This window comes from Heterodontus francisci, chromosome 32, assembly GCF_036365525.1.
Source record: "Heterodontus francisci isolate sHetFra1 chromosome 32, sHetFra1.hap1, whole genome shotgun sequence".
NCBI lineage: Eukaryota > Metazoa > Chordata > Chondrichthyes > Heterodontiformes > Heterodontidae > Heterodontus > Heterodontus francisci.
Window position 1 is genome coordinate 17,550,331 of NC_090402.1, and position 25,264 is coordinate 17,575,594.

The window sequence follows — 25,264 nt, forward strand, 5'->3', positions numbered from 1 at the left end:
CAAATAAAAAAAGAAAAGGCTTCCATCAGTGAATGTCCAGCTGGTCTGTAACCACAGGAAGCACATCTTGCAAGTGTGTGCCTGGTTCCCTAGCAGCTGTAACGATTCCTTCATCCTGCGAGAGTCCCAGGTGCCATACCTCTTCCGGCCAACACCCAGACTCCATGGGTGGTTGCTGGGGGATAAGGCTTATCCCCTGAAGCGGTGGTTCCTGACTCCCATCCAGTACCCAGACACGGATGGAGAGGCGCTACAACCAGAGCCATCTACTAACATGAACCTGTATTGACCAGACCATTGGCATCTTGAAAATGCGATTCCATTTCCTAGACTGCTCAGGTGGTGTCCTCCAGTAGGAGTCAGCCGGAGTGTCATATTGTGGTCTCTTGCTGTGTGTTGCACAACATGGCTATGCAAAAAGGATTGGAGCTGGGTGAAGAGGAGAACCTGGAACACCATTCTTCCTCAGAGAAGGACAGGGAGTTGAAAGAAGAGGAGGATGAAGGGGGCGCTGCAGAGAAGCCCAGGCATTGGAGGAAGACCGGCGAGACTGTCCCAGGGGGCCCATGCCTGACGACAATCGGCAGGGTGGCTTGGCCACAAGGGTGACGCTGATTCAGCAACGTTTCACTTGAGTGCCTCTCGGCCCTCAAGACAAATAACTCTGTAACTCAACTTCCATCAGAGAGAAAGATTATCCAGCAAGCACACACATCCTAGGAAACCCATTGCCATTCAAAAAGTTTGAGAATGGGGACTCCACTGCCAACATTCTCACAAATCACAGACCGTGGAGCCACACCAGCCCCTGGTCCCTCCCCACCCAACTCCCACCAACCTACATTTCAGTTTTGTCATCCAACATGAATAGACAGATTTCTTCTGCTGGATGTCGGAAACAATATCTCTAACCTCTCAGCTATTGCCTCGATTAACGCATTAAGAAAGGCATCTTAGAACCTTGGGGCTGCTCGTCGGTGCCTGCCCATGCCAAAGCTGGCACTCTGTGAACCCTCCTTTGCCATCTCCTCAGCAAATGCCAAGCTGTCGCTCGCCTTTTCAAAGGGTCCTCCATTTCTAGATCCCACCTCCAGGCAGCTCCCGGCACCACATAGGACCTTTGCATTTGAAAATCACATTGAATCACTAACACTGACGTGATGCGGGATCGGAACCCGGGCATTAGGTTCCCAACCCTGGATTGAAAATCCAAGCCCTTGTTTCTGTTGCTGCCTCATGTTGCTTGCTGAGAGTTGCAGAGAGAAAAATGTGACAAAGGTAAAGCATCTTTATCTATTATGCGTTATGGCATTGGTGTTTCTCTGTCACAATACATACGGGGTACAATATTGGGTTCAATCAGAAAATAGCCTAATTTTTTTGGTGTACACTGACCTCAGAATAAATACTAGGGTTGAAACTGAGTTTGTCCTGCCCACATTTTCTATCCATATTGGAAGGAAAATCATTTTATGTGCTTAGAAAACTGTCTGTGTCTGGGCAGGTATCGAGGAAGGGCAAAGCCATTTGATGAAAATACAAGTATCCGGTGCGTCTTGTTTGTCTATCTGATTGAATGGCAATTCAAGCTCTTCTTGAGTTTGAAACATAAATTTCATTTGCCCCATAAGAAATATACTGATTCAGTAGTCCATCTTAAGCTATGATCGAGTGATAAGTCAGAGAGACTCCATAGATCGTTTGCCACATGAAGTTAATATTCAAAGACGTGAGCCAAGTCCAAATCATATTACAGTTTTGTACAGCAGATGTGGCTATTTATAGAACCATAGAAAGTTTAAGGCACAGAAAGAAGCCACTTGGCCCATCCTGTCTGTGCCAGTCGAAAAACGATCCACCTGTTCTAATCCCACCTTCCAGTATTTGGTCCGTAGCTCTGCAGCTTACGGCGCTTGAGGTGCATATCCAGACTCCATTTGAATGAGTTGAGGTCTCTGCCTCAACTACCCTTTCAGGCAGTGAGTTCCAGATCATCACCACCTTCTGGGTGAAAACGTTTTTCCTCATGTCCCCTCTAATTTTTTACCAATCACTTTAAATCTATGCCCGCTCACCATTAACCTCTCTGCTAAGGTGAATAGACCCTTCATCTCCACTCTATCCGGGCCCCTCAAAATTTTGTACATTTCAATCCGATCTCTCCTCAGCCTTCTCTGTTCCAAGGAGAACAACCCCAATCTATCCATTCTTTCCTCATAGCTGCATTTTTCCAGTCCTGGCAATATCCTCATAAATCTCCTCTGTATCCTCTCTAGTGCAATTACATCCTTTCAGTAATGAGATGACCAAAACTGCCACAGTACTCAAGTTGCGGCCTAAACAATGAGTTATACAGTTCCAGCATAACCTCCCTGCTCTTGTATTCTATACCTCAGCTAATAAAGTAAAAGATTCTATATGCCTTCTTAACCACGTTATCGACCTGTCCTGCTACCTTCAGGGATCTGTGGACATTCATTCCAAGGTCCCTTACGTCCTCTACAACTCTCAGTATTTTCCCATTAATCGTGTATTCCTTTGCCTTGTTTGATCTTCCCAAATGCATCACCTCACACTTTTCCAGGTTGAATTCCATTTGCCAGTTTTCTGCCCATTCTGACCAGACCATCAATATTTTTCTGCAGCCTACAGGTATCCTCCTCACTCTCTACCACACGGCCAATCTTTGTGTTGTCTGCAAACTTCTTCATCATGCCCCCTACAATTACGTCCAAATTGTTAATATACGCCACAAAAAGCAGGGGACCCAGTACTGAGCCCTGCGGAACACCGCTAGAAACAGCCCTCCAGTCGCTAAAACAGCTGTCAACAATTACCCTTTGTTTCCTGCCATTGAGTCAATTTTGTATCCACCTTGCTGCATTTCCCTGGATCCCATGGGATTTTAGTTTTTTAACCAGTCTGCCATGCGGGACATTGTCAAAAGCCTTGCTAAAATCCATGTAGACCACATCAACTGCACTACCCTCATCTATCTTCCTTGTTACTTCTTCATAAAATTCGATCAAGTTGGTCAAACAAGATCTTCCCTTAACAAATCCATGCCAACTATCCTTGATTAACCTGTGCCTTTCTAAGTGACAGTTTATCCTGTCTCTCAGAATAGATTCCAATAATTTGCCCACTACTGAGGTTAGACTGACTGGCCTGTAATTACTCAGTCTATCCTTCGCTCCCTTTTTAAACAGAGGTACAACGTTAGCAATTCTCCAATCCTTTGGCACCACACCTGTATCCAGTGAGGACTGGAAAATGATGATCAGACCCTCTGCTATTTCCTCTCTTGCTTCTTTTAACAGCCGAGGATACATTTCATCTGGCTGTGGTGATTTATCAACTTTCAAGGATGCTAATCCCATTAATACCTCCTCTCTCCCTATGTTTATCACATCCAATATTTCACACTCCTTAACTACAATATCTGCATTGTCCCCCTCTTTTGTGAAGGCAGACGCAAAATATTTATTAAGAACCATACCAATATCTTCCGCTCCTACACGTAGGTTACCTTTTTGGTCCTTTTATGGGCCCTACTCTCTCCTTAGTTATCCTCTTACTCTTAATGTATCAATAAAACATCTTTGAGTCACCTTGATTTTGCTTGCCAATATTCTTTTATGCTCATGTTTATGGTGGTATATCCTCTCTTTGCTTTCCTAATTTCCTTTTTGATTTCACCCCTCCCCTTTCTATACTACTCTCGGCTTTCTGTAGTGCTGAGTTCTCAGTGTCGGACATAAGCTTTCCTTTGCTGCCTTATCATACCCTGTAGGCTCCTTGACATCCATGGGGCTCTAGATTTGGCTGCCTCACCGCCTTCGGGGTTCCGCTCCGAATTTTCTGTTAGGGTTTGCTCCCTTAGCCTTGGTCTCTACGGAGACGCCCACAAGGCAGTGGGGTTGTTAGGGACCCTGCTCAGGGATAGGAGCTAACAAGTTCACTATTTAATAAATTTGTTTGGCAGTCTACAGCCCAACCTGTGATCTGGCATAGTGTTCATTCCACCATCTCCAAAGTTGCAGAAGATCACACGAGGTCACATGATATAAACTAGTAAGCCCAAAAACCGTAGCAAGGGTTTTCTGTTCAACCCTTGGAATTATTTTTAAAATCTTTCTCACGTGAAGGTTTTTTTTTTAAGTGTTTAGGCCAAGTTCTGCTGAGGTTTAAGCTGCTGGATTGCTATTTTGCCATGGTTTGTCCTGAGCATCAGTTATGACTCTTGCAGAGCAGCAGTGCATATTAACTGTCAACTGGGGAATATAGAAATGTGGAAGTTTGGAGCATGACTGCTTGGAACTATCTGTACACTGATGGTAAAGTCCAAACACAGATAAAGTAGACACTGGTTTCAAACACAGATTATGTAAAACGCAGATGATTGATACATATTGTTACAACCAAGGTGCGAGGAGTGCACTGTTTTTTCTAGTCCCTCTTCTCCGCAGGTCACAACATATATTTTTTAAATGTTTACCCAGTTACCGATTCAGTCAATCATCTACTCTACTCTTTATCCCAGAATAAAATACACCAACCAGGTTTCTATAATAAACAAAATTATCATTTTATCAAACAAGACTTATTCAGTAACAAAGCAAAGCATTAACGCTCAGATTGAAATATGAAAGTTCCCTTTTTAAATTCCTCCCCCCCCCCCTCCCCGCCTCCACATGCGCACACACACTGAAAAAACCAGAAATTCTGGTAAGCTTTCCAAGAGAAATGTGGCACCAGGTGTTTCGGTTGTCATACTGAATAGGCAGGGTTTCTTTCAAAGAGGGAAAGAAAGATGAGCTGGGTGATTTTTCCTTGTCAGGTTGATCTTCAAAGGTCTTCAAAACAGTTCACACCCAAACTGACTTGAAAACCATATCCAAACCCTAAACAGAAAGTCAACCTTCATAAACCTTGACATGTTTAGTTTAGTTTAGAGATACAGCACTGAAACAGGCCCTTCGGCCCACCGAGTCTGTGCCGACCATCAACCACCCATTTATACTAATCCTACACTACGCTGAGTCAGCGGCGCTTGAGATGGCTTGGCCATGTGAGCCGCATGGAAGACGGCAGGATCCCCAAAGACACATTGTACAGCGAGCTCGCCACTGGTATCAGACCCACCGGCCGTCCATGTCTCCGCTATAAAGACGTCTGCAAACGCGACATGAAATCCTGTGACATTGATCACAAGTCGTGGGAGTCAGTTGCCAGCGTTCGCCAGAGCTGGCGGGCAGCCATAAAGACGGGGCTAAAATGTGGCGAATCGAAGAGACTTAGTAGTTGGCAGGAAAAAAGACAGAGGAGAGCCAACTGTGCAACAGCCCCGACAAACAAATTTCTCTGCAGCACCTGTGGAAGAGCCTGTCACTCTAGAATTGGCCTTTATAGCCACTCCAGGCGCTGCTTCACAAACCACTGACCACCTCCAGGAGCGTATCCATTGTCTCTCGAGATAAGGAGGCCCAAAAGAAAGAACACTAATCCCATATTCCTACCACATCCCCACCTGTCCCTATATTTCCCTACCACCTACCTATACTAGTGGCAATTTATAATGGCCAATTTACCTACCAACCTGCAAGTCTTTTGGCTTGTGGGAGGAAACCGGAGCACCCGGAGAAAACTCACACAGACTCCACACAGGCAGTACCCAGAATTGAACCCGGGTCGCTGGAGCTGTGAGGCTGCGGTGCTAACCACTGCGCCACTGTGCCGCCCTGGCTTCTTTGTAAACATCTTCACCCAGGTCACCAAGGTTTCTGTTGTTTATTGAGCTTAAAGCACAAGATTCCAGCAAAGGTTGTTTTCAAACAACATCTCAAGTGTCCTTTCAGTGAACTTGGTAAAAAAAACACATCCATGGAATCATTTCAGTTTAAAAAAAATGAAAAATTAAAAAAGGAAGCTCTTTTGTAACAATATGTATATACTTTTGCTCTTTAATCTTTTACCATAAATGTCCTCAGTAAATACTAAGAAGCTTGATTAAATGAAAAATTAAATATTTGAATATTGAAACTCATCAGCATATACAACAACCGTTCAAAAACAATGCCAATGTTGTCTTTATCCCAAAGAAAATTCACAGTTTGCTTTGGTCTAGTGTTCTTCATTTAACCTTCCTGTGTCCACAAATAAAAGTTTTCAGATCTGCCATTGGGAAGCAAAACAAAAAAGCAACAAAAATCCAGATTTTGGATGATTGTATAATAAACTACTTTGGATCACAGGAGTTATCCTTGTATGGTTTTCGAATATTAGCAATATGGTAAATATACAATTCAAACTTTGCAAGTGGCAGATATTGTTATAAATTTTGTGTTCTCATTATGCCCAGCTCAGGTATTCGGCCTCTGTTAAAAACTTTACCTGATTCACTGACTACTTGGGAAGTCCAAGGAGTTGGAATTTCTGATACTGGTAAGTAAACAGCTGGACAGTTTTAGAACTTGTCGATATTAAGCATCTAGCATCTGATTCAATTAATCTAAAATACTTCAAGTTCCTTCTTACTTTTCATATTTTATGCAGGTATTTGTGTTGCTGACCCAATAAAAGTGACAGTTTATCAAGATGTGATTCTAAAAGCAAAAGTACCTTATTCTGTCGTGCGAGGCGAACAAGTGCAACTAAGAGTCTCTGTGTATAATTATCAGAAGGACAAAACAGGGGTATATCTTAAAAACTTGTTTATTAGAAATATGCTTTACAGTTATATGTCGGCAGCTGTCTGGGACCTTTTTGAGTGAGGCTTATTCATTGTGCATCTTGATTAAATGAATATTGGAACATGCTCAGAAACCTCTGACAGATATTTACATTTAACCAACAGGAAACAGATTTAGTGGATATGTTAAGAGTCACAGTGTCAGAGAGTTATACAGCACAGAAACAGGCCCTTCGGCCCACCGTGTCCATGCCGGCCATCAAGCACCTAACTATTCTCATCCCATTTTCTAGTACTTGGCCCGTAGCCTTGTATGCTATGACGTTTCAAGTGCTCATCTAAATACTTCTTAAATGTTGTGAGCGTTCCTGCCTCTACCACCTCTTCAGGCAGTGCGTTCCAGATTCCAACCACCCTCTGGGTGAAAATTGTTTTCCTCAAATCCCCTCTAAACCTTCTGCCCTTACCTTAAATCTATGCCCTCTGGTTATTGACACCTCCACCAAGGGAAAAAGTTTCTTCCTATCTAACCTATCAATGCCCCTCATAATTTTGTATACCTCATTCATGTCCCCCCTCAGCCTTCTCTGTTCTAAGGAAAACAACCCTAGCCTTTTCAGTCTCTCTTCATAACTGAAATGCTCCAGCCCAGACAACATCCTCGTGAATCTCCTCTGCACCCTCTCCAGTGCAATCACATGCTTCCTATAGTCTGGTGCCCAGAACTGTACACAGCACTCCAGCTGTGGCCTAACTAGCGTTTTATACAGCTCCATCATAACCTCCCTGCTCTTATATTCTATGCCTCAGCTGATAAAGGCAAGTATCCCATATGCCTTCTTAACCACCTTATCTACCTATGCTGCTGCTGCCTTCAATGATCTATGGACAAGTACACCAAGATCCCTCTGACCTTCTGTACTTCCTAGGGTCCTACCATCCATTGTATATTCACTTGCCTTGTTAGTCCTCCCTAAATACATCACCTCACACTTCTCAGGATTAAATTCTATTTGCCACTGCTCTGCACATCTTACCGAATGCAATTTTAAAAATTATTACTGTACACTGTAATAGGATCATGGGGATCACCGACAGATGGAGTTTATCTATGGTTGGATTTCTCTGTCTGAGGCCTGAAACTCAAAGAAATAACTTAGTAGCATAGTAACAGTTTCAAGGGGTGGTAGACTTTCCAACCATCTCACCCACTGATCCACAGTATTTTTTTTGTGGATTTCTGATAACCCTGAATCCCATTTGTTGACAATAACCAGTCTAGTTACTTATTGAAACCTATTAATATTTCTTGTTCCACCACTCATGCTGCTTAACTATTCTACATACTTACCACCCTTCTGGTAGTTACTTCTTGAAACCTAGTCATATTTCTTGTTCCACCACTATGCCAATTAACTATTCCACATACTTACCACCCTTCTGGTAGTTACTTCTTGAAACCTAGTCATATTTCTTGTTCCACCACTATGCCAATTAACTGTTCCACATACTTACCACCCTTTTGGTAAAAAAAGGTTCCTCCTGCATTTCCTGTTTGCATTTTTAAAGTTATTTTCATTTCCCCAAGTCATTCCAATGTGCTTCATAACCAATTCATTAAATATATAAGTTCAAATTAGAAATGCTCTGGACACTTTTGAAGTATTTTTCTTACCCTCCCTTTGTTTACTTGTTTGATCTGGTGTTCGATTCTTCTGCCCTTCATGTCAGTCAGAAGGTAATTCGGTTTTTGTTATACTATCACTGAACTTTACTGTTTTTAGATTCCTCCTTTGATTAAAAGAACTGAAGATGCTACCTAAAGGAGATAGTATTATGCAACAGGATATGTACGGCTGATGTAAAGTTACATGAATGATGCTTAAAGGAATTAATATCCCTCTGATTTTCCTTGTTGAATTATTTACATTACCTACAGTATACAGGCTAATCTTTCATCTAAAGGTGAACAATCTAGTTTTATTCTGAGGATATTGTAATGCTATTTTTAGGACATGCCAAAGTGCTTCACAAACAATTAATTTGTTTTGAATGAAACTACTGTTATACAACTAAATGCAGCAGGCAATTTGCAAACAACAAGTTCTGAAACAGCAAATAAGATAAATGATCAGTTAATTCATTTTGGTGGTGTTGGTTGAGGAAAGAATGTTGGCCAAGAGAAATGCTTTGAAAAGTACTATGAGATCTTTATATCCACATTAACAGTCAGATGGGCCTCAGTAGAATGTGTCATCTGTACATCTCTGATAAGACAGGACTCTTCCAATTCTGCACTGAAGTGTCAGTCCAGATAATTGTGATTAGTCCTGCAGTGGAAGTTGAACCTTTAGCCTTCTGTCTCATAGGTGAGAGTGATACTAACTGGGCCAAGATGACACTACTTATGTGCATGAGCTGTAAGAGAAAGAACTGGTCAACCCTAACAATTAATTGAACATTGTCTTGTTTAAAGGTTTGCGTACAAATGAGTACAGAAGAGGGAACATGTATGTTCAAAGGCTCTCAAACAAGCACTGAAGGAAGACAGAATTCTGCTTGCCAAAGAAAAACCTTGGAAGGTTTCTCAGCACTTCCATTTACATTCACTATACTTCCTCTGAAAATAGGTGTCCACAGCATAAATTTCACTCTGAAAACTCAGTATTCAGCAAATGAAATTACTGTCCACAAATTGCTTGTGGTGGTATGTTACAATTGTTCAGTTTATTATCTTTTCATAAGAACTGTAAGTTTTAAACGAGAATAAGCTAGAGCAGATGAAAAGCATAATATCAAATTAAAATATGAATCCTGTTAAATGATGTGAATGTCTCAAATGTAAAATAGATAGTGTTAGTATCTGAAGTAGTAAATTTAAGTGATGCCCTCAATGGTTTATTGAAATTATCAACAACTGTTGAGTAATACAGGACAGGAAGCCCTGGCTCAGTCTGTGCTTGTTTAGCTGATCTCTGCCAGGACAAGAATGCAATAGTCTAATCTGCCTGAAGGCCTGGGTTGGGGTTTCTTATCATTATGCAGCAACAACTGCTGGGATTATGCATATCTGGTATCCCTGAAGTTGAAAGCTTGGTTATACTCATTGTCAGGCTTTACAGAACATCCATAACTTGCATTTACATAGCATCTTTAGTATAAAAAAAGTTCCAAGGCCTTTGAGTTTGTGATTAAAGTAATGAGTGGTGAAATGGCTTAAAGCACTTTTAAAAATATCAATTTCAAAAGAATTTTTTTGCATAAAAGGGATTATATAAATATAAAAGTTGTTCTTATTTTGAAGATGAAACAGAGATGTAGCAAATTAGAGGAAGGAGTGCCAGAGTGAAGAGGTAAAATGGCTATAGGCTGTGCCACTGATGGTTAAATCATTGGAGGGAGGAAATCATGCAGTGCAGACATGTTAAAAAAGAGTGGAAGCCATAGACAGGGACTTAAGATTGGATCAGGTTGCAATGGTAAGGAGAGGCGAAGATATGGAGGGATTTCAAAATTACTGTTTTGAACTCATTGTGCTAAGGGATAGAGTATCAATAGAGGTTGGCAAGGATTGGGAAATAAGTAAGCAAGATTTCAGACAGGATATAATGTAGTCGACAGAATTCTGAATGAAAGCAAAATACTGCGGATGCTGGCAATCTGAAATAAAAACAAGAAATGCTGGAAAACTCAGCAGGTCTGGCAGCATCTGTGGAGAGAGAAGCAGAGTTAACGTTTCAGATCAGTGACCCTTCTTCAGAAGGTTCTGAAGAATGCTGCCAGATGCTGCCAGCCCTGCTAAGTATTTCCAGAATTCTGAATGAGTTGGTTTATGTAAGGTTGTGCTTGGGAGGCAAGTGAAGAGAGCTTCAGTGGCAGTGGGGGTGAGGAAGAGACAGAGATAAAGGCAGACAGTGTTTTTCGAGGCAGGTTTGGTAAAATACACCCGAATCATAGCCACTTGGGTGAGGTGTAGTTGACATGGAGGCCAATTGTAGTATCCCACTCAATCAATAAATTCAGTGCAGACTGGAAATTGAACCTAGGATCCTCAGCTCTGTGTTACATTGCGCAGTTCATTTAATCACTTGAATATCAGACGTGTTATGGAACTGTTTTTTAAATGTTTTATAATGTCCAAGGCCACTTATGATATGCAAAGAAGATGAATTTACAAATCACTTTCAAGTGGTTATTTAGTTAGTAGCTACAAACTGCCAAGAGGCTCAAGATCTCTGGTGATTAACAACAGAGAAGTCTTAAGCTCTCATTTTCAAATCCTGTGAAATCCCCTTCTTTAATATCAATCCTTTAGTGCATGTCTGTAATTATGGATTATTTCTATTCATGGGTGTATTGCCTCCATGAATTTCCTTACTTGTTTCCCAGGGGAACTTGCTGGTGGTACCCTGACATCTTGAAATGTCTGATGAAATAATAATATTAATGTAAACATTGAGGGGCCACCAACTATGCTCAGAGATTTATATGACATTCCATTGTGCTGTGGAATTCATATAACATGAAACAGCGTTATAAAATTATGATGTTGTCCAGCACAGGAAAAGGTTCAGCATCTTACTTTATATTTCTATCTATTTTTATAGGTACAGTAAACCATCTTATATTTGCCCACACTTCAACTTTTTCCCTTATAAATTCCTATGTCGACATTTATAATGGAAATTGCCTATGTATACTTGTCATGCTGTAATTACACTCTCCCCCCTAGTGTAGGCACCACAGTGCCACCACTGACTGTAAGTTAAAGCTTATGTAAGTTTATACATGTTGACATAGGGTTTTATAATGGTATGATAAAAATGACAAAATGCATTACTTCAAAATGCAGATGCAATTACATCTGCATTTACTAGTCCAGTTATCTCCCAGCTTTTAACCTTGCTTCACCTGTAGACTCTCCTTATCTTGACATTGCTGTGTAAGGTTACAGGAGAATCACTGCTATGTTTTAAATATATGCAGACCAAGTTATTTCCCAATTGTCAATTATTGATTATTGATAATCAATGCTCATTAGTCCTTCAGACTGGATTTCATCATCACAGCTACTATTGACCAAAAAAATGGTTCAGATTAAATAAAATAGTCTTCATGAACATTACAAAAATAGCTGCTGAAATCTCACCTCAGGGTTAAAATGATGTAAATCCCTTGAGATTCACTCATGGTTTATAATATCATCTGAATCTCTCAGTGAGACACTGATTTGTAGTCACGCTGCTATCCATTGTTCCTAAATAAATGCAAGTTGTTTTTGTTCCACATTAAATACTTGTGTATATTTTGATTCTATAAATACACTGCTTTTTCCACTTTTACTTTTTTTTTCATTGTTAACTTCTGTTTTGTTCTGCAGCCAGAAGGTATTAAGAAAGAGAAAAATTTCCCCTACGTATTGGATCCAGCCAATGTCTTCGGTATGTTTTGCATTAAAGTTTGAGACCGAATATTTAATTGTTTGGAGAACTGTTCTAACCAAAGTTTGATTTTTCATTTTCCTTTAGGCAGAATAGTGAGAAGGATTGAAATTCCACTGAAAACACCATTAAATATTCTCCCAAACGTAAAGCCAAAGAATGTGTTGACTGTGCAAGGTATTATTACTGCTGTTTGATCAGTCATGGAATTGTAATATTAAAGAGCTTTGCTGTTATAAAATGACGTGAGCTCCTCTGATGGTTCAGTGAGTTATGGCAAGTCCCAGGTTTGATCGCTAGTCTGTGTTAATTATCATTAAGTTAGATGGGCAATGCTATCGGTGCGACAGTTGGCCTCAGCAGTCTCAGATAGGGAGAAGAAGATTTTGCTAGGTTTCACATTCCTGGTTGCGATACAGCAATCCACAAACGTGTGGCTGTCAGTTAAGGACAGGATATGCGGCCTTCTTAATTGAATTGAAAGCAAATTATTGACCTGGTTAGGCAGTAGAATACAGGGAGTTGGAATGTACTCAAATTGGAAGGAAGTGACTAATGTTGTCCCACAAGGATCTGTGCTGTGGCCTCAATCATTCACTATTTATTAATGACTTAGATAACACAATATATCCAAATTTGCCAATGAAACAAAATTGGTGGTGTGGTAAATAGTGTGTAGGGAGGAGCATAAAATTACAAAGAGACATTGATGGATTAAGTGAGTGGCAAACTATGGCAGATGGATTGCAACACAGGTAAGCATGAAATCATCCAATTTGGACCAAGAAAGGATAGACCCGAGTATTATTTAAATTGGGAAAAGCTAGGATTAGTGGAGGTGCAAAGAGATTTAATGGCCTATGTACACAGATCACTAAAATGTAGTCATCAGAAATGTTCCCTCTAAGGTGTACGGATACATTGCCGTGCAGCAACCCGAAAGTCTCCATGCAGGCCGTGCACAAGCTGGCCCCTTTAAATTACCAAGTGTGCCATTGAAAAAAAATTGAAGGGGCCAAATACTTAAAAAAAAAAATCACCTATAAAGTATTAGAGGGAATGTTGGTAGTCAGGCAGAAAAAATAATCAGAAGGACGAATGGAATGTTAACCTTAATAAATAGAGGGCTAAGTTATAAAGGAGAAGTAATTTTGCCAAGGCTAAACAAAGCCCTGGTTAGACCACAGTTCTGGGCACTGCACCTTAGAAAGGATATATTGACCTTGGAAGGAGTCAGCAAAGATTCACCAGAATGTTACCAAGGCTCCAAGATTATGAGGAGAGATTACATAAAATAGGCTTGTATTCCCAGGAATATAGAAGGCTAAGGGGTGATTTGATTGATGTTTTAGGATTTTAAAAGGAATTGAGCGTAGATAGAAACTTTTTCTGGTGGTTGGGGAATGTAGGACAAGGTGACATAATCTTAAAATCAGTCAAAGCATTCAGGAGAGAAGTTAGGAAACACTTGTTTGCACAAATATTGGTAGAGCTGCAGACTCTGTCCCACAAAAAGCAGTAGATACTAACTTAATTAAGAATTTTAAATCTGAGATCGATAGAGTTTTGCTGGCCAAGAGTAAAAAGGGATATGGAGCCAAGGCAAGCAAATGGAGTTAAGATACAGATCAGCCCTGATCTCACTGAATGGTGGAACAGGCTCAAGGAGCCGAATGGCCTGACCCTGTGCCTACAATCTTATGTTCCTCTGCCCTGCAATTAATTAGCTGCTACAATTCATTGTTATAGTTCATACTTGAATAATGGATAAAGTACTGGGTGGTGGTGATGGGTGGGGGTTGCTGGCACCTGCGAACTATACTGCAAAACGAGGTCAGCACCATCAGAAAAAGGGAGGTGGACCCAAATTGACAAGCAAAGAGAAAAACACGATGTCAGCAAAAATGTTTCCTTTGTCAGCCAATGGCACAATGTTAATATTCTCAACTTACATTGCACTGGTGGCCAACTTAAAACGCCAGAGGGATTACACTCGGTGGATATACCATGATGCAGTACTGGTCGACAATGCTGTGAAGCATTGATATTTCTTCCTCTGCTCAAACAACTTCTAATAACCTCAAAAAAAAAGATGATGGTCTCCACGCTTTGAAGGCTGTTAAATCTCATGAATCATATTAGCTTGATGTTTCAAGGTGTCTGGTCTTTTGACATAAAAGGGATTTAGGATTAATGTATATTAGGATGGTGCAATTAAGCTAATTTGTCTGAAAATCGGTTAAGAACATAACATAAGCAACAGGAGCTGAACTAGGCCATTCAGGCCCTCAAGCCTGTTCTGCCATTTAATAAGATCATGGCTGATCCTCAACCTCAACTCCACTTTTCCACCTGATTACCATATCCCTTGATTCCCTTAGAGTCCAAAGATCTATTGATCTTAGCCTTGAATATACTCAACGATTGAGCATCGACAGCCCTCTGAGTTGTAGAATTCCAAAGATTCACAACAGTCTGAGTGAAGAAATTTCTCCTCATCTCAGTATGAAAAGGCTGTTCCCTTATCCGGAGACTATTCCCCTAGTTCTAGACTCGACAGACAGTGAGATGGATTCTCAGCATCTACCTTGTCAAGCCCTCTCAGAATCTTTTTTTTTTATTCATTCATGGGGTGTGGGCCAGCATTTATTGCCCATCCCTAATTGCCATTGAGAAGGTGGTGGCGAGCTGCCTTCTTGAACCGCTGCAGTCCATTTGGGATAGGTATACCCATACTGCTGTTAGGAAGGGAGTTCCAGGATTTTGACCCAGCGACAGTGAATGAATGGTGATATGGTTCCATATCAGGATGGTGTGTGACTTGGAGGGGAACTTGCAGGTGGTGGTGTTCCCATGTATTTGCTGCCCTTGTCCTTCTTGTTAGTAGAGGTCGTGGGTTTGGAAGGTGCTGTCTAAGGAGCCTTGGTGCATTGTTGCAGTGCATCTTGTAGATGGTACATAGTGCTGCCACTGTGCGTCGGTGGTAGAGGGAGTGAATGTTTGTAGATGGGGTGCCAATCAAGCGGGCTGCTTTGTCCTGGATGGTGTCGAGCCTCTTGAGTGTTGTTGGAGCTGCACCCATCCAGGCAAGTGGAGAGTATTCCATCACACTCCTGACTTGTGCCTTGTAGATGGTGGACAGGCTTTGGGGAGTCAGGAGGTGAGTTACTCGCCTTAGGATTCCGAGCCTCTGACCTGCTCTTGTAGCCACGGTATTTATAATGCTACTCCAGTTCAGTTTCTGGTCAATGGTAGCCCCTAGGATGTTGATAGTGGGGGATTCAGTGATGGTAATGCCATTGAATGTCATGGGGAGATGGTTAGATTCTCTCTTGTTGGAGATGGTCATTGCCTGGCACTTGTGTGGCGCGAATGTTACTTGCCACGTCTCAGCCCAAGCCTGAATATTGTCCAGGTCTTGCTGCATTTCTACACGGACTGCTTCAGTATCTGAGGAGTCACGAATGGTGCTGAACATTGTGCAATCATCAGCGAACATCCCCACTTCTGACGTTATGATTGAAGGAAGGTCATTGATGAAGCAGCTGAAGATGGTTGGGCCTAGGACACTACCCTGAGGAACTCCTGCAGTGATGTCCTGGAGCTCAGATGATTGACCTCCAACAACCACAACCATCTTCCTTTGCGCTAGGTATGACTCCAGCCAGCGGAGGGTTTTCCCCCGATTCCCATTGACCTCAGTTTTGCTAGGGCTCCTTGATGCCGTACTCGGTCAAATGTTGCCTTGATGTCAAGGGCAGTCACTCTCACCTCACCTCCTGAGTTCTGCTCTTTTGTCCATGTTTGAACCAAGGCTGTAATGAGGTCAGGAGCTGAGTGGCCCGGGCGGAACCCACACTGAGCGTCACTGAGCAGGTTATTGCAAAGCAAGTGCCGCTTGATGGCACTGTTGATGACACCTTCCATCACTTTACTGATGATTGAGAGTAGGCTGATGGGGCGGTAATTGGCCGGGTTCCACATTGCAGAGTAGATGCCAGTGTTGTAGCTGTACTGGAACAGCTTGGCTAGGGTCGCGGCAAGTTCTGGAGCACAGGTCTTCAATACTATTGCCGGAATATTGTCAGGGCCCATAGCTTTTGCAGTATCCAGTGCCTTCAGTCGTTTTTTGATATCACGCGGAGTGAATCGAATTGGCTGAAGTCTGGCATCTGTGATGCTGGGGACTTCAGGAGGAGGCCGTGATAGATCATCAACTCAGCACTTCTGGCTGAAGATTGTTGCAAATGCTTCAGCCTGATCTTTCGCACTGATGTGCTGGGCTCCCCCATCATTGAGAATGGGGATATTTGTGGAGCCACCTCCTCCAGTTAGTTGTTTAATTGTCCACCACCATTCATAGCTGGATGTGGCAGAGCTTAGATCTGATCTGTTGGTTATGGGATCGCTTAGCTCTTTCTATCACATGCTGCTTACGCAGTTTGGCACGCAGATAGTCCTGTGTTGTAGCTTCACCAGGTTGACACCTCATTTTGAGGTATGCCTGGTGCTGCTCCTGGCATGCCCTCCTGCACTCTTCATTGAACCAGGGTTGGTCTCCTGGCTTGATGGTAATGGTAGAGTGGGGGATTTGACGAGCCATGAGGTTACAGATTGTGGTTGAGTGCAATTCTGCTGCTGCTGATGGCCCACAGCACCTCATGGATGCCCAGTTTTGATTTGCTAGATCTGTTCGAAATCTATCCCATTTAGCACGGTGATAGTGCCACACAACACGATGGACGGTATCCTCAATGTGAAGGCGGGACATCGTCTCCACAAGGACTGTGCGGTGGTCACTCCTACCAATACAGTCATGGACAGAAGCATCTGCGGCAGGCAGATTGGTGAGGACGAGGTCAAGTATGTTTTTCCCTCGTGTTGGTTCCCCCACCACTTGCCGGAGACCCAGTCTAGCAGCTATGTCCTTTAGGATTTGGCCAGCTCAGTCAGTAGTGGTGCTACCGAGCCACTCTTGGTGATGGACATTGAAGCCCCCCACCCAGAGTACATTTTGTGCCTTGCCACCCTCAGTGCTTCCTCCAAGTGGTGTTCAACATGGAGAAGTACTGAGTCATCAGCTGAGGGAGGGCGGTAGGTGGTAATCAGCAGGAGGTTACCTTGCCCATGTTTGACCTGATGCCATGAGACTTCATGGGGTCCGGAGTCGATGTTGAGGATGACCAGGGCAACTCCCTTCCTACTGTATACCACTGTGCCACCACCTCTGGTGGGTCTGTCCTGACGGTGGGACAAGACTTTCCCGGGGATGGTGATGGCAGTGTCTGGGACATTGTAAGATATGATTCCATGAGTATGACTATGTCAGACTCTCCGAACTTTGGCACAAGCCCCCAGATGTTAGTAAGGAGGACCTTGCAGGGTCGACAGGGCTGGGTTTGCCGTTGTCGTTTCTGGTGCCTCGGTCGATGCCGGGTGGTCCGTCTGGTTTCATTCCTTTTTACTGACCTCGTAGCGGTTAGGTACAACTGAGTGGCTTGCTAGGCCATTTCAGAGGGCATGAAAGAGTTAACCACATTGCTGTGGGTCTGGAGTCACATGTAGGCCAGACCAGGTAAGGACAGCAGATTTCCTTCCCGAAAGGACATTAGTGAACCAGATGGGTGTTTACAACAATCGACAATGGTTTCATGGCCATTATTAGACTAGCTTTTAATTTCAGATTTATTAATTAAATTCAAATTCCACCTTCTGTTGTCATGGGGTTCGAACCCGTGTCCCCAGAAAAATACCCTGGGTCTCTGGGTTACTAGTCCAGTGATAATACCACTACGCCACCGCCAACCCCTATGTTATATATTTCAATGAGATCATCTCTCATTATTCTATACTCCAGAGAGTGTAGGCCCATTCTATTCAATTTCTCCTCAAAGGTCAACCCTCTCATCCCAGGAATCAATTTAGCAAACCGCCACTGCACCCCCTCCAAGGCAAGCACATCTCTCCCCAGGCACAGAGACCAAACATCCACACAGCACTCCTGGTGTAGTTCCACCAAATGGGGGATGGAGGGAAGAGCTGCCAGGAATCAACACTGGGATGGCAAGAGCAAATTTGATTGGTAACTTGACTGGCCAAATCATTGGCAAGGAGAACTGGGAATGATGTTTAAAGCTCAGGTCTCCCATTTAGCTGGTACATAAGGACAGTCTGCAGAAATTTAGAATGGAAACAGTTACAGAGAGAAAGATCTCTTTTTCTAAGGGTAGAGCCAACTAGTTCCAGGGATTTTGCTAGTCTGTGAGGTGTATTTAACCATAAGCAGGGGTGTTGTGGCATAGTTCATTATTTTCTATTTTACACAGAGTGTTTTAAAATAGATTGCAATTCACTGAAAAATAACATTCTGTTTCTTCATATGTTACATGTAAAATAAATTGGCCTTGTCTCACTAGAGTGTTTATCAGTCTGCCCCTTCTGAAAGGTAGGAGAAATACACATGAGGACACACATCAGGTTACAGTATCTAATATACAAAACAAGGGATTTCAAGGGAGGCGGTGGTGTAGTGGTAATGTCACTGGACTAGTAATCTAGAGCCCAGGCTAATGCTCTGGGGCCATGGGTTTGAATCCCACCACGGCAGATGGTGAAATTTGAATTCAATTAATAAATCTGGAATTTAAAAAAAGAAGCTAGACTAATGGTGACTATGAAACTATTGTTGATTGTTGTAAAAACCCATCTGGTTCACTAATGTCCTTTAGGGAAGGAAATCTATTCTGGCCTACATGTAACTCTAGACCCACAGCAATGTGGTTGACTCTTAAATGGCCTAGCAAGCCACTCAATTCAAGGGCAGTTAGGGATGGGCAATAAATGCTGGCCTAGTCAGCGACGCCCACATCCCATAAACGAAAAAAAACCCACAGATCATGCTATTGTATATCTAGGTAGTGGACAATAAAAGTAAACTCCCAATTGTAGGGGATGGAAGGTTCACATACAGGATTTCTCAGAAATGCTAAATCTAAGAGAATGTCTTGTGTGGACTAGACATTTATAGCAATTACGTTTAATGAGGCTCAAGGGTATTGCAATGGCTCAACATGCAAAAAGATTTGTATTTATAGGAGCTCTCTTGTACTGTACCCAAGTGCTAAGGCAGTCTGCTCCTACAATTTCCCACATATTAAGAGCCCATTCTTAGCTGTACCATTACGGTGTGACACCAAGCAGCTGGCATGCCATTTCTTTGCTAGAGGGAAAAATTTGGAGAGCCACATCAGTTTCAGGTTATTACAGAAGTTCTTCTGTCATATAATTACAAGTCTAGTTTAGCTCATACATGTTGCAATGCAGGAATTGCGTTACCTTCAATGATTTCTTCCCGGCTGCACAAGTGGCCAGCTCTGGTACACCGAGGTTCACTCTTGATGTTCATTCATCTTCCCCATCTAAATGATGACATCATCAGGTGTAATGGGATCTAAATGTATGTTGACAACACCCAGCTGTACCAAAATCTGTGGCTCCAACAGCCAAATACACTGAGAAACTACCCTCCCAAGGTAACTTAGTGGAGGGTAATGTAGTGATTGATGTTTTCAGTAACGTCTGATATAATTTTTGTTTACACTAACATAAAATGTATGTGAACAGAGCTGTGAAAATAAACTTTAATTTCCACTGAATAATTTTCCTGTTGCATTTCACATCTAAATCATACTTTCCCGGAGCTGTTTGTGTTCGGGCAGGCTCCTGCTGTAAATTCCGCTGGGGACCCAGATGCGCCAGGTCTGAAGTGTCAAGCCTCTGCCTGGTCTTAATCTACAACATTCTTGTTATATTCTTGTGAATTACACAAATTTTCAGAGTCACGGACAGGAGAATCTCATGAATTGTTGCCTTGACCACCAGATCGAAGGCGTCAACAATGGGCTAACAAAACAATTTAGCAGCTTGCATGATATTATCTAATCACTTTCATCAGGTTGGTACTGTGGAGCTCAGGGTCCTAGGTCAGGTCTAGGATCCAGCAGTAAGGAGCTTTGTTCAAGCATATAGCGCTACCACCGAGTCCGCTGTAAACTGTGGGGATTGGTATCTGAAGAAGAAATATAAGTGCAGCCCCTCATCAGGTTAAACTTCAAACATTAATTTAGCTTTCTGTTTAAGATGCTGACTGACCTGCTGTTGATTATTTTTTATGATCGTAGTGATCAGTTACGATGAAGTATTCTATCTTGGGTTCTGTCAGGTAACATAATTGGTGAAGCGATGTCCATAGCTTTAGATCCTGAGGGAGTTCACAAGCTAACTACTCTACCTAGTGGCTCTGCTGAATCAGAGCTCATGAATGTTGCACCACTTTACTTCATCTATAACTACTTGGAGAAAACTAATAGTTGGAATGTGATGGGACCAAACAGCTTGAAGATTCAGCTGAACATGAAGAAAAAAATGAGAGAAGGTAATATTTTCATTTATAACTGAAATTTTTACAAATTGGAAATATAATTTTTGGAGGTTTTCCCAGTGGCTTCATAGGTAAAATTATGGCATGCCATTATTGAGCAACAGCATAATGGATTGTGGGTTATTTGAACTTGAGTAAATGGAGTGTTTATTCATAGGAATTCAGATTGGGTGGTGAGTGGAATTCCTCAGGACTCTGTTTTGGGTTCTTTACTATTCATTATTCATTCTTTGACTTCCTCATCTTGAGGAGGTGACAAATGTATTACTAATTGCAAATGATACAAAAATGCTTGCAAAAGTTAGCAATGAGAAGATTAATAGTCTGAAAGGTAAATTAAGTAATTGGGCTTATAAGTGTCAAATGTTCTTTAATGTAGAAAAGTAGCGTGTTATGTGTATGGGCAAGCAACTCAACAGCAATGATAATTTTCATCTATACAGCAGTTAGAGAAACATCACAAGCAGTTTAGCACCAGACATATTTGATTTTTTAAATTCTTTCATTGGATGTAAGCATCATTGGCAAGGCCAGCATTTGTTGTCCATCCCGAATTGCCCTTGAGAAGGTGGTGGTGAGCTGCCTTCTTGAACTGCTGCAGTTCATCTGGTGTAGGTACACTCACAGTGCTGTTAGGAAGGGAGTTCCAAGTTTCTGACACAGTGACAGTGGAGAAACGGCGATCCAGTTCCAAGTCAGGATGATGTGTGACTTGGAGGGGGAATTGCAGGTGGTGGTGTTCCCATGCGTCTGCTGCCCTTGTCCTTCTAGGTGGTAAAAGTTATGGGTTTAGTAGGTGCTGCCGAAGGAGGCTTGCTGAGATGCTGCAGTGCATCTTGCAGATGGTACATACTGCTGCCACTGTGCCAGTGGTGGAGGGAGTGAATGTTTAAGGTGGTGGATGGGAGGCCAGTCAAGGGGGCTGCTTTGTTCTGGATGGTGTCAAGCTTCTTGAGTGTTGTTAGAGCTACACTAATCCAGGCAAGTGGAGAGTATTCCATCCTGAGTTATGCCTTGTTGTCCAAAATCGAATTGCCCTTGAGAAGGTGGTGGTGAGCTGCCTTCTTGAACTGCTGCAGTTCATCTGGTGTAGGTACACTCACAGTGCTGTTAGGAAGGGAGTTCCAAGTTTCTGACACAGTGACAGTGGAGAAACGGCCAGGGTTGGGGCCGACCATGACTCATGGCCCTCCTGCCTTGGGCGCTATGGCGTTGGAAGGATGAATGAGAACGGGCAGAGACTGCTTGAGTTGTGTACCTATCATAACCTCTGCATCACCAACTCGTTCTTTCACACTAAACCCTGTCACCAGGTTTCATGGAGGCACCCAAGATCACGTCGTTGGCACCAGCTAGACCTCATTGTCACAAGGCGAGCCGCCTTAAACAGTGTTCAAATCACACGCAGCTTCCACAGTGCGGACTGCGACACCGACCACTCCCTGGTGTGCAGCAAGGTTAGACTCAGACCAAAGAAGTTGCATCATTCCAAGCAGAAGGGCCACCCGCGCATCAACACGAGCAGAATTTCTCACCCACAGCTGTTACAAAAATTTCTAAATTCACTTGTAACAGCCCTTCAAAACACTCCCACAGGGGATGCTGAGACCAAGTGGGCCCACATCAGAGACGCCATCTATGAGTCAGCTTTGACCACCTACGGCAAAAGTGCGAAGAGAAATGCAGACTGGTTTCAATCTCATAATGAAGAGCTGGAACCTGTCATAGCCGCTAAGCGCATTGCACTTTTGAACTACAAGAAAGCCCCCAGCGATTTAACATCCGCAGCACTTAAAGCAGCCAGAAGTACTGCACAAAGAACAGCTAGGCGTTGCGCAAACGACTACTGGCAACACCTATGCAGTCATATTCAGCTGGCCTCAGACACCGGAAACATCAGAGGAATGTATGATGGCATGAAGAGAGCTCTTGGGCCAACCATCAAGAAGATCACCCCCCTCAAATCTAAATCGGGGGACATAATCACTGACCAACGCAAACAGATGGACCGCTGGGTTGAGCACTACCTAGAACTGTACTCCAGGGAGAATGCTGTCACTGAGACTGCCCTCAATGCAGCCCAGCCTCTACCAGTCATGGATGAGCTGGACATACAGCCAACCAAATCGGAACTCAGTGATGCCATTGATTCCCTAGCCAGCGGAAAAGCCCCTGGGAAGGACAGCATTACCCCTGAAATAATCAAGAGTGCCAAGCCTGCTATACTCTCAGCACTACATGAACTGCTATGCCTGTGCTGGGACGAGGGAGCAGTACCCCAGGACATGCGCGATGCCAACATCATCACCCTCTATAAAAACAAAGGTGACCGCGGTGACTGCAACAACTACCGTGGAATCTCCCTGCTCAGCATAGTGGGGAAAGTCTTTGCTCGAGTCGCTCTGAACAGGCTCCAGAAGCTGGCCGAGCGCGTCTACCCTGAGGCACAGTGTGGCTTTCGTGCAGAGAGATCGACTATTGACATGCTGTTCTCCCTTCGTCAGATACAGGAGAAATGCCGTGAACAACAGATGCCCCTCTACATTGCTTTCATTGATCTCACCAAAGCCTTTGACCTCGTCAGCAGACGTGGTCTCTTCAGACTACTAGAAAAGATCGGATGTCCACCAAAGCTACTAAGTATCATCACCTCATTCCATGACAATATGAAAGGCACAATTCAACATGGTGGCTCCTCATCAGAGCCCTTTCCTATCCTGAGTGGTGTGAAACAGGGCTGTGTTCTCGCACCCACACTTTTTGGGATTTTCTTCTCCCTGCTGCTTTCACATGCGTTCAAATCCTCTGAAGAAGGAATTTTCCTCCACACAAGATCAGGGGGCAGGTTGTTCAACCTTGCCCGTCTAAGAGCGAAGTCCAAAGTATGGAAAGTCCTCATCAGGGAACTCCTCTTTGCTGACGATGCTGCTTTAACATCTCACACTGAAGAATGCCTGCAGAGTCTCATCGACAGGTTTGCGTCTGCCTGCAATGAATTTGGCCTAACCATCAGCCTCAAGAAAACGAACATCATGGGGCAGGATGTCAGAAATGCTCCATCCATCAATATTGGCGACCACGCTCTGGAAGTGGTTCAAGAGTTCACCTACCTAGGCTCAACTATCACCAGTAACCTGTCTCTAGATGCAGAAATCAACAAGCGCATGGGTAAGGCTTCCACTGCTATGTTCAGACTGGCCAAGAGAGTGTGGGAAAATGGCGCACTGACACGGAACACAAAAGTCTGAGTGTATCAGGCCTGTGTCCTCAGTACCTTGCTCTACGGCAGCGAGGCCTGGACAACGTATGCCAGCCAAGAGCGACGTCTCAATTCATTCCATCTTCGCTGCCTTCGGAGAATACTTGGCATCAGGTGGCAGGACTATATCTCCAACACAGAAGTCCTTGAAGCGGCCAACATCCCCAGCTTATACACACTACTGAGTCAGCGGCGCTTGAGATGGCTTGGCCATGTGAGCCGCATGGAAGATGGCAGGATCCCCAAAGACACATTGTACAGCGAGCTCGCCACTGGTATCAGACCCACCGGCCGTCCATGTCTCCGTTATAAAGACGTCTGCAAACGCGACATGAAATCGTGTGACATTGATCACAAGTCGTGGGAGTCAGTTGCCAGCATTCGCCAGAGCTGGCGGGCAGCCATAAAGACAGGGCTAAATTGTGGCGAGTCGAAGAGACTTAGTAGTTGGCAGGAAAAAAGACAGAGGCGCAAGGGGAGAGCCAACTGTGCAACAGCCCCAACAAACAAATTTCTCTGCAGCACCTGTGGAAGAGCCTGTCACTCCAGAATTGGCCTTTATAGCCACTCCAGGCGCTGCTTCACAAACCACTGACCACCTCCAGGCGCGTATCCATTGTCTCTCGAGATAAGGAGGCCCAAAAGAAAGAAAGAATCCAGGCAAGTGGAGAGTATTCCATCCTGAGTTATGCCTTGTGGATGGTGGACAGGCTTTAGGAAGTCAGGAGGTGAGTTCCTTGGTGAATAGTTCCCAGCTTCTGACCTACTCTTTTAGCCACAGTATTTAAATGGCTAGTCCAGTTAATTTTCTGGTTAATGGTAACATCCAAAGAACAAAGAAAATTACAGCATAGGAACAGGCCCTTCGGCCGTCCAAGCCTGCGCTGATCCAGATCCTCTATCTAAACCTGTCGCCTGTTTTCTAAGGGTCTGTGTCTCTTTGCTTCCTGCCCATTCATGTATCTGTCTAGATACATCTTAAAAGACGCTATCGTGCCCGCGTCTACCACCTCCGCTGGCAACGCGTTCCAGGCACCCACCACCAGGATGTTGATGGTGGGGGATTCAGTGATGGTGATGCCATTGAATGTCAAGGGGAGATGGTTAGATTCTCTCTTTGGAGATGGTAATTGCCTGGCATTTATGTGGCATGAATGTTACTTGCTACTTATCAACCCAAGCCCGAATGTTGTTCAGGTCTTTCTACATGTGGACACAGACTGCTTCAGCATTTGAGAAGTCATGAATGGTACTGAACGTTGTGCAATCATCAGCAAACATTCCCCACTTCTGACCTTAGGATGGAGGGAAGGACATTGATGAAGCAGCTGAAGATGGTTGCACAGCAATGTCCTGGGGCTTAGATGTTTGGCCTCCAAAAACCACAACCATCTTCCTTTGTACTAGGTATGATTCCAACCAATAGGGGTTTC

General features: G+C 43.4%; 1 protein-coding gene across 2 annotated transcripts in view; it reads left to right on the top strand.

Annotated features, from left to right (window-relative positions):
- c5 (complement component 5) overlaps nt 1-25,264 on the top strand; it is a 141,806-nt gene that overhangs the window by 71,281 nt on the left and 45,261 nt on the right. For both annotated transcript variants that reach the window (XR_010968995.1, XM_068012360.1), the window contains exons 19-24: nt 6,362-6,444; nt 6,556-6,695; nt 9,168-9,398; nt 12,072-12,132; nt 12,220-12,309; nt 20,354-20,566. Coding sequence is in view for 1 of the 2 variants with exons in the window: in XM_068012360.1 (XP_067868461.1) it covers nt 6,362-6,444; nt 6,556-6,695; nt 9,168-9,398; nt 12,072-12,132; nt 12,220-12,309; nt 20,354-20,566 (818 nt within the window). In the remaining variant the exon portion in view is untranslated. The remainder of the gene's footprint in view (nt 1-6,361; nt 6,445-6,555; nt 6,696-9,167; nt 9,399-12,071; nt 12,133-12,219; nt 12,310-20,353; nt 20,567-25,264) is intronic.